The following is a 15926-nucleotide window of genomic DNA, read 5'->3' on the forward strand; positions in this document are numbered from 1 at the left end:
CCAAAAGCAGAAATTTGGGAAAATTCAACAGAAATGTTTGTTTTGTCACAGGGGGAAGCTGGAACTCCAGGAAGTGCTGGAGAAATGGGATTTCCTGGATCTCCGGTAATAACTGACATGTTCTTTATTAGCAGCTTTTGTCATCGGATGGGGATTGTATTCACCCTGATGTCTGATTTTGTGTTTAGGGATCAAGAGGGTTTCCAGGGACACCGGGACCTCCAGGCTTAAAGGGCCACAGAGTGAGTTGTTTATACATCTCATTAAAGATTTACAAATTGAAAATATTCCAGACCTCATTGAAAAGAATGTAAAATCAGACTTTATGACTGAACTGTACAGTATATAACTCAAAAAACAGAGACATTTTCACTCTTGATATCATCAGCCTCACCTGTCAAGTGTGTGATTTTCATTTTATGGGTCTGGGGACCATCCTCTCAATGGTGCTGTTCCCTTAATACTGAATTTCCCTTTAGTTTGCGCAAGAAACACCTGCCACCAAACGAAAAAGAACAACTTAAGTACCACATAATATTTTGCAAGTCAGCAGATTTATTATGCAAGCAATCCTTGCTACACATTTCAAAACAAGAAGGCGGTGTTTTGTGAGTGATTTATCATCATGTTCAACAATAAATTATTCATTTGCACTTTTATTGTGCCCAAGCACCAACCAAATATTCAACACACTGTGCCCTTGCTTAAGTAGGCAACAAGTATATTTTAATTATTCATGTAGAAAATACTTCATGACTACTTTATAAGGTCCAATGAAATGATGGAGGATCATATCATGTTCTTTCATCGTTTAGGGATACCAAGGTACAGCTGGTCTTAAAGGTGAACGTGGTGCTTTGGGATCAAAGGTTCATTTTTGTCTTTCATTTTCATTTCATTGTGAAGTCTGCATCAGTATTTAGTAGCCATTTTAAATCTTATCTGTCAGTTTTGATGAGCAAACATTTTATATGCATTTAAAATTTCTATTACATTATCTGAATGCATGATATTGATTGATTTATTATTTATTTTAGGGTGAATCTGGTGGGCCTGGTGCAATGGGTGCCCTTGGACCTATGGTTAGTGTATAATACAAATTTATATAAAAGCACAGATGATCTTCATTCTCACATTGCAACCAGATAACTTCTAGTCTTATTGACAAATAAATTAAAATCAACTATTACTCAATGCAGGGTCCCAGGGGAATGTCAGGAGAAAGAGGACGTCCAGGGGCGGCTGGGACACCGGTGAGTTAAAAAAGTTTCTGTTAACTTCCAATTGTATTTTGACTTCTATTATTTATAGTTTTTTTGTATTTCAGGGTACACGTGGTGCACAAGGAAATGTTGGCAAACCAGGTCCAATGGTAAGGTCCAATTGTTGAATATAATAAAGTGTGAAATAATGTACCAACCAATGCAAACCTCAGTGATGTCTAAATGTAAACTGTTTCCATTGCAGGGTCCTTTGGGACTAAGTGGTGCTTCAGGGTATCCTGGAAGTCCAGGTATGAAGGTGGGTATCTATATACAGTACTGTACAGTATATACGTTATATGAATTATATATTAAGTATTTATATGCAAAGCATGCCTTCATATTCATACAGTAGTTCAGCTGAACTTTAACACTACAGAAGCATCGCTCAAGATGTTTTAATTAAAGTATAATTGGTGTCCAGGGTCAACCAGGACCCACTGGTGTGAGGGGGCCGGAGGGACCACAGGGACAAAGAGGAGAAACAGGACATCAAGGAAGATCTGGACCAACTGGCAACAGCGTATGGTTTTTATTTTTGTGCGTCAGTGATTTAGGATTTCGGATCATGCCTAATGAACTTGATTGAGTATGATTCTACACTTTCAGGGGACAGTGGGCACTGATGGTGGTCCCGGTACCAAAGGTCCAGTGGTATGTTAAAAAAATGTGTACTACATACAATAAAGTCCAAATTTGTAAACTAATGGTACTGTTTAGCCTGTTGACAAAATGTTATATGCTCTCCTACTTGTAAGTGACTTTGGATAAAAGCATCTGCCAAATGAATAAATGTAAATGTAAAATGCCTAAAATATTTTGCGTAAATAATGCTGGCAGTAAACAATGTTATTTTGTTCCAGGGAAATGCTGGTCCTCAGGGTCCTGTTGGTCTGCTTGGTCCACCTGGCCCACCAGGACCTCAGGGAAGCACTGGACAGCCTGGGATCAAAGGTCAAGGGGTAATGCCATCTTAATGGAATCTCAGTTATGGTTTTGGATTTGAGGATTTATGTTTAAATAATGCAAAGAACACATAATGTAAAAGATGTACATTTGTGCATTAAAATGTGAGATCAACTAATCATTTGAAAACCGGAATCTCCAAAACCCATCTGACCTCTAACCTTTTGGTGTTTTCTCTAGGGAGATGTTGGTGTTCTTGGATTTAAAGGGGAGGCTGGACCTAAAGGCGAATTTGTAAGTTTATATATCTTAGTTATACAGTTATATATCTTATAAATATTATTTAGGTTCCTGGTTACAAGATTGAAGGGATTAAATGGATTTTCAAAATGATAAAACAAACACTTATCACATCCTCAATTCATCCAGTAAATTATATACGGTACGGGTTAAATTAATGTTGCCGTGTTAGGATGCTTGAACAGATTTTTAATATAAGGCCAAAGGGGTGAAGAACTATAAAGAACTTTAATATCAAAACTCAAACCTTGTAATGTAATGCATTTGTTTGTAGGGTCCATCAGGAGCACAAGGTGTGATTGGACCTCAGGGAGAGGAGGGCAAACGTGGACAAAGAGGAGATCCTGGTTCTATTGGCCCACCCGGACCTGTTGGTGAGAGAGTGAGTCAAATTTTTCTGTCAAAGCTTTGCAACAGCAGATGGAAACGTATGTAATCTATAAAACCTCATTCATTCTTCATGGGTTTTATTGTCCAATTTAGGGGGCTCCTGGAAACCGTGGTTTCCCTGGCCAGGATGGCTTACAGGGTCCGAAGGTAATGAGAAAATGACTTTAATAGCAAAGTAATTTCTTGATTTAATAAGTAACTGAAATAATGACATTTTGCTCACATTTATCATTTATTATTAGGGTGCACAAGGTGACCGTGGAATAACAGGAACTTCTGGACCAAAAGGATCCACTGGAGATCCAGGAAGAACAGGGGAACCTGGTCTACCAGGGGCAAGGGTAAAAAAAGAATTAAAAATGTAAAATTAAAAAGTATATTTATCATAGTGCCTTTTAATATCTTAAATCTTTTGCGTTCGTTTAGGGTTTGACAGGAACACCTGGAGTGCAGGGGGCCGAAGGAAAGCCAGGACCACTGGTACATTTTTCAGTCATTTTTGGAATAACATGTCCACAAGTTCAAAGGGAAAAAAGTAATGACACGTGTACTACATTCTACAGGGTCCTCCAGGTGAGGACGGGCGTCCAGGGCCTGCAGGGTCAACTGGAACAAGAGGCCCAGCAGGACAGATGGGGATAATTGGTCCAAAGGGTTTTAGTGTGAGTAGGATCTATTGAATAACTTTTTAATTATTCATGATTAGAGATTAAACACCTAAACACAAAATTCTAACAATTTAGGGAGATGCAGGGAAGGCTGGTGAACAGGGATCTGCAGGAGTACCTGGACAGAGGGTGAGTAACAAAAAATTTAATTAGGCTATAATGTATTTTTCAGTAAACAGTTTGCTATTTCTCATACAGCAACCAAAAACAATATAAATAATACCTAAAATCTTATTGTAAGATTTGTCCTATTACTTTTCGAAGTTACAAGCCGGACAGAGTCCTTAAAGTTTGAGATTAATTATTTAAGTTAAGCTAACTTTAAGTTAAGTTAACCTTGTAACCACATAACAATGTATTGAAAATGCCCACAAGCATTTTGCAAATGCACATTTTCAGAAAAAAAAATAAAGAAAAAAATCAAAGAGAACCTTGGCTTTTTTTTTAGGGTCCACCTGGTAAAGACGGAGAAGTAGGTCCAGCTGGACCACCAGGTCCACATGTAAGTATGCTTTATTGTCTCCAAATTACAAAACCAATACATTTGTGTTGCATTGCTATCAAAGTTCCTTATAATAATGTTGTGCTATAAGATGAGTACATGTTAATTTGGATTTTGTTTCTTGTTTTTCAGGGTCCAGCAGGTGACAGAGGTGAACAGGGACCTCCTGGAATGCACGGTTTCCAGGTTATTTAATATTGACTATTTGATCATTGGAAGATCGATCTTTTTTGGGACTTCCCTTTATAAACATCAGTCTCTTTGCTTGTTTCTCAGGGTTTGCCAGGACCAGCAGGTGCTCCAGGAGAGGGAGGAAAACCTGGCGATCAGGTACAAACATTTCAACTTTATAGACAATTTATTGTGTGTCAGACTTAAAATTTGCAGACAAACAGACAACGGACAGATGTCAAATGATCTTCCAATGTTAATCAATACTGATCATTTGTTACCTTTTGTTTAGGGCATACCTGGAGAAGGTGGCCCTGTAGGCCAAACTGGACCAAGGGTATGTGTTTGCACTAAATCGCTTCTTGTTGTCATCAAGAAAGGCAGGTCTGTAATGGTCAGCTGACTCATTTAACAGGGTGAACGTGGAATTCCTGGAGAAAGAGGAGAGCTTGGGTCTAATGGTCTGCCTGGAGTCAAAGGTATTCCAGGAGCGTCTGGTCCAGATGGCCCGAAGGTACGTAACTAAGCAGTGTCTGTTAAGCTAAAACTAAAATTATGCCTTATTCAATTTCAATTATCTTAGAATTACAGTATTTACTATAAAATAACTGTAGTTAATAACATCACATCAATAAACAACATACCAATATCACAGATGCATAATGCATCTTATTGATCGTAGAACTCTAATTGTAATGGAACACAATTTTTTATTTCTTATTCCAATATGACATAATTCAAATAAAATGTAAGAGAATTCCTTTTTAAATGTTATGTCTCTTGAATTATAGGGCAGCCCAGGACCTCCGGGTACTGTGGGTGATCTAGGCCCTCCTGGTCTGCAGGGTATGCCAGGAGAAAGGGGGATCTCTGGGCCACCTGGTCCAAAAGGAGACAGAGTGAGTATTAATGCAACTATAACTTCACAGCATATGCATGGATATTCAAGTCATCATCTGTAGGTTTTAAACTAACTTCTTCATATTTTTAGGGAGCTATGGGTGAGAAAGGATCAGAGGGCACTCCAGGAAGTGACGGTGCAAGGGTAAATAACATAGATACATTAAAAAAGTTTGGTTAGATTGCCAAACGTCGGTAGAAAGCATCCTCAATACTTGAGCCAAGCAGCGCTGACATGTTAGAACTTGGAGAATGTAGATAAAAAAGTTGCAATGAACACATTTAAATATTGAGTAAATACAAGAAGCAGAATTTGAACTTGAAAACAATTCATCAGACTTGTTCATGCAGATCCAATCACAGATGCAGCATACAAAAGGACTATCTCTCTCTTTCTCTCAGATGTGAATATCTCTAATTTTGTTTTACTCTTGTAGGGTTTAACAGGCCCAATTGGCCCTGCAGGACCCCCTGGTCCAAGTGGTGAAAAGGTACATACACATTTATCCCAACTTTATATGGTTTACTTTATAAGAACCACACAATTTGAACGTAATGTTTTTACAGGGAGAATCGGGTCCTAAGGGACCACCCGGACCTCATGGATCAAGAGCAATGCCAGTGAGTTGATATTCAATACCTAAATACAGTGATGTAATTATGATTTAATGACAAATAACTTTGTTTAATGACACATATTTGAATGAACCATTAGGGATCCCGTGGTGAACCTGGGCCGATTGGCGCCGTGGGCTTTCCTGGACCAATTGTAAGCAATCAACAAATCTGTCAATTTAAAGAGGCAAATGTGACAGACAGTTTACTTTAGTTCACTGAGTAACTGTATTTTTATTGCTCTGCACCTGTTATACTTTCAAAACAATAGGGTCCTGATGGTCAGCCTGGTGTGAAAGGACCACCAGGAGAGCCTGGACAAAAGGGTGATGCTGGATCTCCTGGCCCTCAAGGGTTAGCTGGTCCTCCAGGGTCACAGGTGGGAAAACATTTGTGATAAATCAGATTTTTGTTGATTCTGAGAAGCTGAGCATTTCTTTTGAGCTAATAATCACCCTTTGACATTTTACTATAGGGTAAATTTGGTGTGGCTGGGCCAAAGGGAGGAAGAGGAACACAAGGGGCACCTGTAAGTATAAAAATAAAAGGCATTACTATAATATAGGTGTTAAGACCTAGCCCATTAATTTGACTCAATGTTTAGGGCCCAACGGGTTTCCCTGGATCACCTGGAAGAGTCGGCCCACCTGGTCCAACGGTAAGTTGCACGGACTCCTGAATTCCCAATTACAAATCAGGAAAAAAAATCAAAACACTTTTCAAACCAGACTTTGTTCTCTTAGGGCCCTATTGGTGAGCCGGGTCCAATTGGTCTCCCAGGAAAAGAAGGTCCACGTGGTCTTCGAGGAGATCACGGACCACCTGGGCGACAGGGAGAGAGAGGTCAACCTGGTCCTGCTGGAAGCCCTGGAGACAAAGGAGATTCTGGAGAAGATGGACCACCAGTAAATACACCAGACATTTCCTACATAAAATACTAAGAGACAATACAAAGACAATTCAACCAACGGTTTCTTCTTTAGGGCCCTGACGGTCCACCAGGACCTGCTGGGACAACAGGGCAGAGGGGTATTGTAGGCCTTCCTGGTCAAAGAGGTGAACGTGGAATGCCGGGACTTCATGGACCAGCAGTTAGTATTCATGACATTATGGAATCAGATAATGTTTTTTATTATCCTCTCTGGTGCATGTTCTAAACATAATTTATTACCAGCTCTTATATTTTACCTGCTCTCAATTTCTCGTGAAGGGTCCTCCAGGAAAACAGGGCACATCAGGAGCTCCAGGAGACAAAGGACCCCCTGGCCCTGTTGGGGTGCCTGGAGCTAACGGACCCCGTGGTGATCCTGGACCTGATGTAAAATACATTTTAACACATTTGCAACAAAATTACAATTGCACAGAATGAAGTTGCCTGACATAACGCTACGTTTGGATCACTAGGGACCCGCTGGATCTGATGGCCCACCAGGAAAAGAAGGTGTCATAGGAGAACGGGTGAGGACAAAAAACAGAAGGTCAAACAAATATTAAATTAAAGCTTTTGTGTCAGTCTAGTGATGTTTATTGTGTTTTAAGGGCGATCGTGGAGATCCAGGTCCAGAGGGTTTGATTGGATCTCGGGGATTAACTGGACCTATTGGTCCTGTTGGTGCTACAGGTGGTGGAGGAAAACGTGGAGAGCCTGTAAGCATATTTGAATTCCATGTCCTTATGTGTTAGAATGCTATGGAAAGCAGACAGAACCTTGTTTTTTGTTTTGCACAGGGTTCAAGGGGACCTTCAGGACCCCCAGGTCCTGCTGGAAAGCGAGGACTCACAGTAAGATATATATCATATCATAACTTAATATCACAGCAAATTAAGATATTTAATTTACCTTAAAGTTGCTGATAAAAATAATAAATCATCTGTTCAAGGGACCACAAGGACCAAGAGGTGATAAGGGAGATTTGGGTGACCATGGAGAAAGAGGACAGAAGGGTCATAGAGGATTTGCAGGTTTACAGGGTCTTCCCGGACCACCTGTAAGTTTTTAACAAATATTTCTTCCAAATTCAAAGACAAAGATTATGTGAAGCATACATCATTGTGTGCATTATTATAAGAGTGCTTTTTGTTAACCTTCTATATAATTTTTTTAGGGCACAACTGGTGAACAGGGAGCCCCAGGCATTATTGGTCCAAGTGGACAAAGGGTACGCATTAAACTTGGTTAATGTGAGTGATTAACAACAAGCTGAACTAAAATGTAATTAACTTCAACTAAATTGTTTTATAGGGACCTCCTGGGCCCTTTGGACCACCAGGAAAGGAAGGGAACATTGGAGTAGACGGACCTATGGGACCTCCTGGTTCAAGAGGATCCAGTGGTGACATGGGACCACAGGTAAGTGCAACTGCAATGCCATCTCACATAATCAACACAATCAAAGACATCAACTCATTTATGTCACCTTTTCATAACTAGGGACCTCCTGGAGATTCTGGTCCTCCTGGCCCACCTGGACCTTCTGGTCCTCCCATTGCAGCTATGGAAGACCTCTTTGGTGGGCCTCAAGATTATGATGCTGGTATTCCACCCCCAGAGTTCAGTGAGGATGAAGCTCTTCCCAAAAGTAACTCAACTACCGTGTTTCAGGCTGACCCTGGAGTTCAAGCGACATTGAAGGCTCTGAGCAGCCAGATTGACAGTATGAAGAGCCCTGATGGTAGCAAGAAACATCCTGCCAGAACTTGCGAGGACTTGAAACAATGCTACCCTGACAAGAAGAGTGGTAAGTTTACAAAAAGAATGACAAGATTAAAATTACATTAGAGAAAGAGAGCAGAAGATGTGCCAAACATTGCAATACTTTATTGAGTATGTTTACAATGGTACTACCATTCCTACATCCTCGTTGAGGTTTAACCTTAATATTACCAGAATATCCATGGTGTACAGACATCCTCAAATGTTTCATCTCCTCATTTTAGGTGAATACTGGGTGGATCCAAACCAGGGCAGTGCAGAGGATGCCATTAAAGTACACTGCAATATGGAAACAGGCGAGACATGCATCTCTGCCATTCCCTCCAGCATCCCTCGAAAAACATGGTGGAGCTCCCCGGGAAGCAAACCAGTGTGGTTTGGAGCCAACATGAATGGTGGAATCTATGTAAGCATATTTATTCATATATTGCTAACGGTTTAAACTCTTCCTGCAAAAACACTGCTTGTCTGGTGTGGATTGCTGGTTTTCGAAAAAGTCAGGCTGGTCGACCAGATAGACCAGCTGAAAGCCAGTTTGGCCAGGCTGGGAGACCAGATAGACCAAACTGAGACCAGCAAATCAGCTTTTTCAGTGTTTTCTACATTTCTGTGAATCACAACAAAGTATAACTGAAGTGCCTGTTATTTATTTCTTTGTTTGTGTGTTTTTTTTTGTGTTAAGTTCACGTACGGGAACAAAGACCAGCCAGCCAACACAGTCACAGTTCAGATGACTTTCATCCGTCTGCTCTCTAAAGAAGCCTCACAAACCATCACTTACCACTGCAAGAACACTGTGGGCTACAAGGATGAATCAACTGGAAACCTCAAGAAGGCAGTGATCCTCAAAGGTTCAAATGATGTTGAGCTTAAAGCTGAGGGAAATAACCGCTTTAGATACACTGTGGTTGAAGACAGCTGCTCGGTAAGTACACAAAGACATCTTTTGCGAAGACAAGCTCAGTCACAAAACCTAGTAAGCTACTGACTGCTACAGCTCACTATTTTTTGAAACACAGTCAGGTTAGATCTGCTACACAGACACAAATTATTCTAAAAGACCAAACACGAAAATGCCTTTTCACAGTAATGAAGTGCACCCATACATACCTAACAACTTCTGTCCTTCTCTCCACAGCAAGCGAATGGTAAGTGGGGCAAGACAGTTTTTGAATATAGGACCCAGAAAACAGCACGGTTACCTATTGTGGATATTGCACCTGTGGACATTGGAGGTTCAAATCAGGAGTTTGGAATTGATGTCGGGCCTGTCTGCTTCTTATAAATCAAGGAGTTGAGATGCAAAATCCTCAGACTTTTAAAGTGACTGCTGACAAGATCAGCCTTGTACATACAGAACATTGGACTTTTCTGGCCCTGTAGCAAGATATTTATTGTGCCTTCCAAGAAAACAACAGCTCAACACGGTTAATACAGATTGATCCCTTGAAATAGGAAATTAAATTTAAAAGATTTTCTTTTGATACAAGACTATCCATCAACTGCTGTTTCAAATTGTGATGGCCATTGCTTCAAAGTAAAAGTAATCATGCTTCACACTGTACCAACACTAGTTGTTATTAAAAAATATGTATTTTCATTTGCTTGTTTTTTGTTACAGTATGTTGGTTTTTTCCAAACAAACATGGTGCTATAGAGGACGTTGCACTCAGTTAATTTTTTTTCTTTTGAAAAACACTTGTATCCTGGTACATTCACCTTGTAATACGCTTTGAACCTAACTGACAATTAAAGATGAAATCGTTTATACATAAGTGCAAGCTACCTCGTTTCTATAAACTGGCAAAAGCTGACAACAGACTTGTTGTACATGAATACCGATAAGGAGCTGTATGAATTGAATTTCTCCCATGAAAAGGTACATAGTAGGGTAAGAAAATGGCAATAAAAATAACTCCATCTCAGACTACAATTATGAAAAGATGCATTTGTTTTTCTATTTCAAACACGAAAACACCAGGACAATGCTGGAGGAATGCTTTTCCTCTTTTTATAATGTTAGTTTTACATTCTAATGGCTTTAAGGCACAATGTAGCGAAATGCAGGTGCAGGTAAATAGAGAATCAATTCTGGAAGTCTTTAGGTTGTCATATTTTCCAAAGCATGCAGGAAAACCTATCATTCTTGCACTTTTTCTATGATTATTATTTTATCTGATTAGCATTTATAATTCTTTTAAGCCATTTGGTTTGTCTTAAAGCTAATCTCTTGTATTTGCTTTGCAAAATTAAACATGCCTATTATCATTTCTGATTTTATCGAATCAAGCTATATTCCTTCCCCTTATTCCTCTTTTAAAAATGCCTATGTTTCATTTCTTGCTTTTTTGGCATGAAAATACTTTTTTACACAATAAAATGACAATGGATAGCATCATTTGCTGCTTTGGACACATTTAAAACATTTGTAAGGTATTGCTTTGCTTTATTATATTCTCTTTATGTTTCAGACTAAACTTGTTGACAACAAACGCTGGTTAACAAGAGTGATTTATTTATGCAGGATTTGTTTACTAACTTTTGAATAATTTTTTTTAAAGGGTTTACATTTTTGAGTAAATAATGAAACGACTGGGATTATACTAGTTTTACTTTAACTTTTTTTTAGTTTAACTTTTGTCCTTTCTGTTTAAAGTATATATTATAAAAATAATTTGATTAAGAAAAAAGGCTATAATACGATAAAGGGTTATTGTAAATAGTGACTTTACTGTCTATAGAATAGTTACTGATTAGTTTAGTATAGTAGTAGTATAGTATTTTTTACATAAAAGTTGCTTTTGAGTCTTATCCTAATGTTATGAAATTATGATTTGTATAGATGTAACCCAGACAGGGAAAAGTTTCTACAACAAATGCACTGATTGAAACTTGACAAATCTTTGTGCAACAACATGAAAACACTTCTGTTCAAAATTTTGTTCAAAAGGATGGAAAACAACATCTTTCCAGCACAATGAATGTAAGAATGGGATAACATGCTCTAAGAAGTGGTGTTCAGTACAGCGGGACCAGTACACAAGATAAATGAATGAAACACATGCAGTCCAAAGCCAGAAAATGTTCGTTTGAAAAAGAAATGATGAATAATAATTGATAAATCATTTGAAGTTTGTGTATTAATGTTTAAGATCATGTATTTGACAGAGATGTGAATAAAAGCATTCAATCACTTATCCAAGTGTATCTGGAAAATGAAGTAAAAAAAAGTGAAAACAGTTTAAAATATATATATAAGTGAATTAATATTTTACTGTTAAGATTGCAATATATACATTCAAATGAAACAAATGACTAATACTATGGCATGTGGGTGAAGATGTGTTAAAGAAAACATACCAAATGGGTTTTTTTGTGAGATGAAAGTAAAGGTTTATATTATAAAACAAATTACACATTACATCTGTACCGTTTCCTTTTAATGGCTACAACAGCAAAGGCTAAAATAATGCTTACAAAGTGAATTGACAATAATACATAGACACAGCTCCTCCAAAGTGCTTCCTTGTGCAAGAGAATACTAAAATATATACTACAAAATAAACTGCAATACAAGTACACGTTAATGTGGAAATAATCCAGTCCTGCAATTACGGCACTGCTGTTTTGTTAAAAAATACTGCATTTTAATGAATCCATCGCAATAAACAGAAACAACACAATTTTACTTCTTTATCTTCATTAATCTTTTTTAATACAAAAGGAGCGAGTTTAATAACCCCTGTATTATTATGCTATACTGTATTACGTGTTAAAAATATAGATACAAAATAATGTAAAGGGAACTATCAGTAATGACAGACAGAGAGAGAAAGTTTTATGAGTTGATGCGAGACATAGCTGCATTCTGCCATACAGATTATTAAAAAATGCTGCTTTGTTTGTGTAAATTGATAACAGAGTGTGCAGTCGGACGTCTTTTCTACATCCTTCAACGCCTGTTCAAGCAAGGGGAGTTAAAACTACATTACTGTCTCAGTTCTTACAAAAATAGTGATCTACCGCTTGAGATTTTTCAATATACTTTTCGTAAACCAAGTTCAAATGCAAATACATAAGAAAAAAGACGTTGACATCTTCACTGTAAACCCGAGTTTGGCACTTTCATACAAATGGTTTAACATGAACGCGATAAAAACGTCATCTTGGCATCAGCAGCGACCATCTAGAGGATCAAGGGAAAAGACAGCGCCCTCTACTGTTAGTCCCATTTTGAACCCCTCCTGAAAAACAAACCAAGACAAATGAGCACTATTAGTATCCAGTTATTTCTATTTTTACACAAACTTTGTTTTCACTAACGGTCATTGAAGAAAAATTGTTTTGTCTTCTCAGTGTTAAAGTAAGAGTTTAAAGTATTGTTCCGTTTTATCAAATGTTGTGTACACAGAAAAGTTATTAATGTAGATTATTAATGTTTTCTTGCAATATTCTTGCACTAAAATCGTCCGACGCAATGTGGCTTTTAGTTTCTTACACATTCATGTCAACAAAAGTAATGTTTCAAGTCTATGGCCTAAGAGTGAAATACATTCGAATATATTTAAAATACACATCTAAATAAACCTTAATACAGATTTGCTAAGTAAATAGGAAAGACACTCGGTTGCATGTGCTGTAAATAATTTAACTTTGGAGACACATCAAACATTTAAGTATGCCAAAATAGACACAAGAGATTCTGACTGAAATGAACAAAAATTGTTGGAAAATACAAACCATCTCTGCCGCTGCAAGCAGTAAAGGCACAAAAGAAAAAAGGTTGTTGGTTACAAAACACAAACTGGCAAGTTATATAAATATTTACGTAACTGGCAAACTGAGCAACTCTTTTTGAAATTTTTAACATCTAGTAATTCAAAACAAATGCGGTTTAGCTACAGTTATAAATTCATCATGGCAGCTAATCACAGGTGAAGGATTTCATTGCTGATTTGTTAAACCATGTTTAAAATGAAATCAAATAAATCTAATCTGGGCCACCCCTCACAAAATAATCTGGGATTTGAGGTTTAGTGGTGCAACAAACCCGAAGTGAAATCTAATGATCACATTGTTTCCTAGACTGACTGCAGCAGTGCCTACCGTCAGCTCCATTAGCTGCTCATTCACACCAGACGATTTGCTAATAATTCAGTCACCTGCATCTCATCCAGTTTAGACTGGATGTCAGGGGGGAAGTCAGCTGCCCCGCAGGTAAACGGGTCGAACGGCTCGGCACCGAACAGGTCTTTCCCTGAAGAAGAAAAGGCAACTGCGAGTAATACAACATTGCGACACATCTTACAGTATAAGAAAACGATAGTGTATTTGTCATTTATATAAAAGTCTAACTTCTTTTCATTAAGATATTTTAAAGAGATTTTTCATCACCTAAAAATGAAAAATCTGTCATCATTTACTCACCCTCATGTCATTACAAAATTGTATGACTTTTTCTGCAGAACAATTTTTTTTTTTTTTGTAGAATGTTGGTAACCGAACAATGGCGGCACCCATTCACTTCTATGGTGAAGATAAAACCAATGCAATGGTACCACCGTTGTTCCATTACCAGCATTCTTTACAATATATTTTTTTGTGTTCTGAGGAATAATTTATTACTCAGAGTAAATGATGACAGAATTTTCATTTTGGGGGGAACTATACCTTTAAGTAACTAGTGCCAGTTTCACATCTCTCATGACTCCTCTGTCTCTTTAGTTCTCACATAGTAAAATAATTAAAACTCAAAAGAAATAGTCATATCCATATTTTTTGCTAAGCAGCTGTGTAATATGCAGTATAATGTACAGTCATTATCGCAAACTAAATCCTTCCGTATGAACTCTCCGCCTCGCATCACGACCCTGATCACCATGACACGTTTACATTGGCAATAATGACCGGCTGACTGTGCATTACCCCTTAACTGTGACAGCCCGTGACTGAACCTGTGAGCTCTCATTCCTTGTACAGCCCATTGATCTACAGCATACGAAAGACTTCTACAATATGCATTCCTACACAACCTGATCTTGTGGCCTCATGAGCCAACATTTTGCAACCTACAGTGGAGGAAAAAACAGGAACAACTTACTCATGTCTGTGGACCTCGCTGGGGGCGGAGGGGCTGAGCCATTACTTGCTGGTAATGGAATCAGAGGGGTCACGGGAGAAAATGGAACCATGTCAAATATGTCAGTGGGCGTCTTTGAGGACATGCCGTCTCCCTGCAAAAACATAACCGATTTAAACAAATCCATCTGTTTAGCAGTGCTACATACTAAAACATCGGTACCACAAAACATACGTTTAGACATGCAATTAATATTGTTTAATTATTCTAATTCTTAGTCTTTCCTGTTTCCTTGTAGTTGACAATGTAAAGGAAAAGCATTTGACATTCACCTAGCACATTTACATAAAACTACTTTACTAAAAAAACAGTGCAGAGGATAACAAGAAAGTGTCTTGCGTGGTTAGCCCCCCAAAGAGATCTGTATGATCAAAATTTCCAAACCTCAAATAAAGGTAACAGTTCACAATAAGGCTGTGTTTGTTAACAGTAAATGCTATGAACTAACAATAAACAATATTGTTTTTATGAATGTATTCATCTTTGTTAATATCAGTTAATGTCAATACAATTGTTGATGTTATTTCATTGTGCATTAACTAATGTTAACTAGTTCGACATTTAATTTAAAAAATGTATTAGTAAATGCTGAAATGAACAAACAAAGATTAATACATGCTAATGTATAACTAATGCATTATTTAAATTTTTTAATACAACCTTTTTGTAAAGTGTTATCAAATATAATTGTCCTCACAAAAAGGCTTACCAAGCCTAAAGGTCTTTGCACATACAGGCCGAAATTTTCGTATGCGTTTTTTTCGTATTTGCCTCTGGTTTGTACGGTGTCTCTGAATTGTTATAAAAGGTCACTCAAAATGCTTGCTACGGATGCGAAAACGCAGAAAATCGAACCCGGTCCGAATTTTTTTATGACGGACGAAAATATCGGAGGCAGTGTGTAAATGTGATTGACACAACGTGAGGTCGTATTTATTTTTTGACGTGCGGAAATTTCGGACACAAATTTCGGACTTAATGTGCAATGGGCTTAAGGCTGAAATTATCAGTTAAGCATTTCAAACCGAGTTGTAGAGGTTAACAGATTTAGGCCCGGTTTCACAGACAAGATTTAGCTTAATCCAGGAGGTAAATTATGATATATATATATATAGTTTTTTTCAAAAAAATGCCTTAGATAAAAACATTACTGGTGTGCATCTTGAGATAAAACAATGGCAATTGCATGCTTTAAGATATGTTTGGGCAAGTTATTTTTAGTTAAGACAGCTCAAACTTTCATTTTGGTCTGGGACTAGTCTGAAACCGGGCATTAGGGTTAGAGGTTCAGAACAAACTCTAACCAGAAAAACCAAACCATGCTGCCCTACAAGCCCTGTGATACCTCCATGACCTCAGT

At 37.9% G+C, this 15926-nt stretch overlaps 2 protein-coding genes across 9 annotated transcripts in view; one reads left to right on the forward strand and one right to left on the reverse strand.

The window, feature by feature from the left end:
• Positions 1–11632, forward strand: part of col5a2a (collagen, type V, alpha 2a) — a 28447-nt gene extending 16815 nt beyond the window's left edge. The window contains exons 12-54 of the mRNA XM_057336749.1: positions 52–105; positions 189–242; positions 816–869; positions 1038–1082; positions 1200–1253; positions 1328–1372; positions 1468–1521; positions 1687–1785; positions 1872–1916; positions 2126–2224; positions 2409–2462; positions 2743–2850; positions 2952–3005; positions 3101–3199; positions 3285–3338; positions 3422–3520; positions 3602–3655; positions 3975–4028; positions 4161–4214; positions 4305–4358; positions 4492–4536; positions 4615–4713; positions 4991–5098; positions 5191–5244; positions 5537–5590; positions 5667–5720; positions 5815–5868; positions 5986–6093; positions 6190–6243; positions 6319–6372; positions 6458–6619; positions 6698–6805; positions 6925–7032; positions 7119–7172; positions 7254–7361; positions 7443–7496; positions 7595–7702; positions 7820–7873; positions 7957–8064; positions 8146–8452; positions 8652–8833; positions 9110–9352; positions 9566–11632. Coding sequence (XP_057192732.1) covers positions 52–105; positions 189–242; positions 816–869; positions 1038–1082; positions 1200–1253; positions 1328–1372; positions 1468–1521; positions 1687–1785; positions 1872–1916; positions 2126–2224; positions 2409–2462; positions 2743–2850; positions 2952–3005; positions 3101–3199; positions 3285–3338; positions 3422–3520; positions 3602–3655; positions 3975–4028; positions 4161–4214; positions 4305–4358; positions 4492–4536; positions 4615–4713; positions 4991–5098; positions 5191–5244; positions 5537–5590; positions 5667–5720; positions 5815–5868; positions 5986–6093; positions 6190–6243; positions 6319–6372; positions 6458–6619; positions 6698–6805; positions 6925–7032; positions 7119–7172; positions 7254–7361; positions 7443–7496; positions 7595–7702; positions 7820–7873; positions 7957–8064; positions 8146–8452; positions 8652–8833; positions 9110–9352; positions 9566–9712 — 3714 coding nt within the window. The 3' untranslated portion in view covers positions 9713–11632. The remainder of the gene's footprint in view (positions 1–51; positions 106–188; positions 243–815; positions 870–1037; positions 1083–1199; positions 1254–1327; positions 1373–1467; positions 1522–1686; positions 1786–1871; positions 1917–2125; positions 2225–2408; positions 2463–2742; positions 2851–2951; positions 3006–3100; positions 3200–3284; positions 3339–3421; positions 3521–3601; positions 3656–3974; positions 4029–4160; positions 4215–4304; positions 4359–4491; positions 4537–4614; positions 4714–4990; positions 5099–5190; positions 5245–5536; positions 5591–5666; positions 5721–5814; positions 5869–5985; positions 6094–6189; positions 6244–6318; positions 6373–6457; positions 6620–6697; positions 6806–6924; positions 7033–7118; positions 7173–7253; positions 7362–7442; positions 7497–7594; positions 7703–7819; positions 7874–7956; positions 8065–8145; positions 8453–8651; positions 8834–9109; positions 9353–9565) is intronic.
• A 105-nt stretch (positions 11633–11737) lies between these two features.
• gulp1a (GULP PTB domain containing engulfment adaptor 1a) overlaps positions 11738–15926 on the reverse strand; it is a 52304-nt gene continuing 48115 nt past the window's right edge. For 2 of the 8 annotated variants that reach the window (XM_057336753.1, XM_057336752.1), the window contains 3 exons: positions 14528–14660; positions 13590–13684; positions 11742–12671 (listed from right to left, as the gene is read on the reverse strand). In XM_057336753.1, coding sequence (XP_057192736.1) covers positions 12600–12671; positions 13590–13684; positions 14528–14660 — 300 coding nt within the window. In that variant the 3' untranslated portion in view covers positions 11742–12599. Of the gene's footprint in view, positions 12672–13167; positions 13179–13533; positions 13685–14527; positions 14661–15926 lie in introns of all 8 variants that reach the window. The other 6 variants (XM_057336754.1, XM_057336751.1, XM_057336756.1 and 3 more) reach the window with 5 other exon arrangements.

This window comes from Triplophysa rosa, linkage group LG6, assembly GCF_024868665.1.
Source record: "Triplophysa rosa linkage group LG6, Trosa_1v2, whole genome shotgun sequence".
Taxonomy (NCBI): domain Eukaryota; kingdom Metazoa; phylum Chordata; class Actinopteri; order Cypriniformes; family Nemacheilidae; genus Triplophysa; species Triplophysa rosa.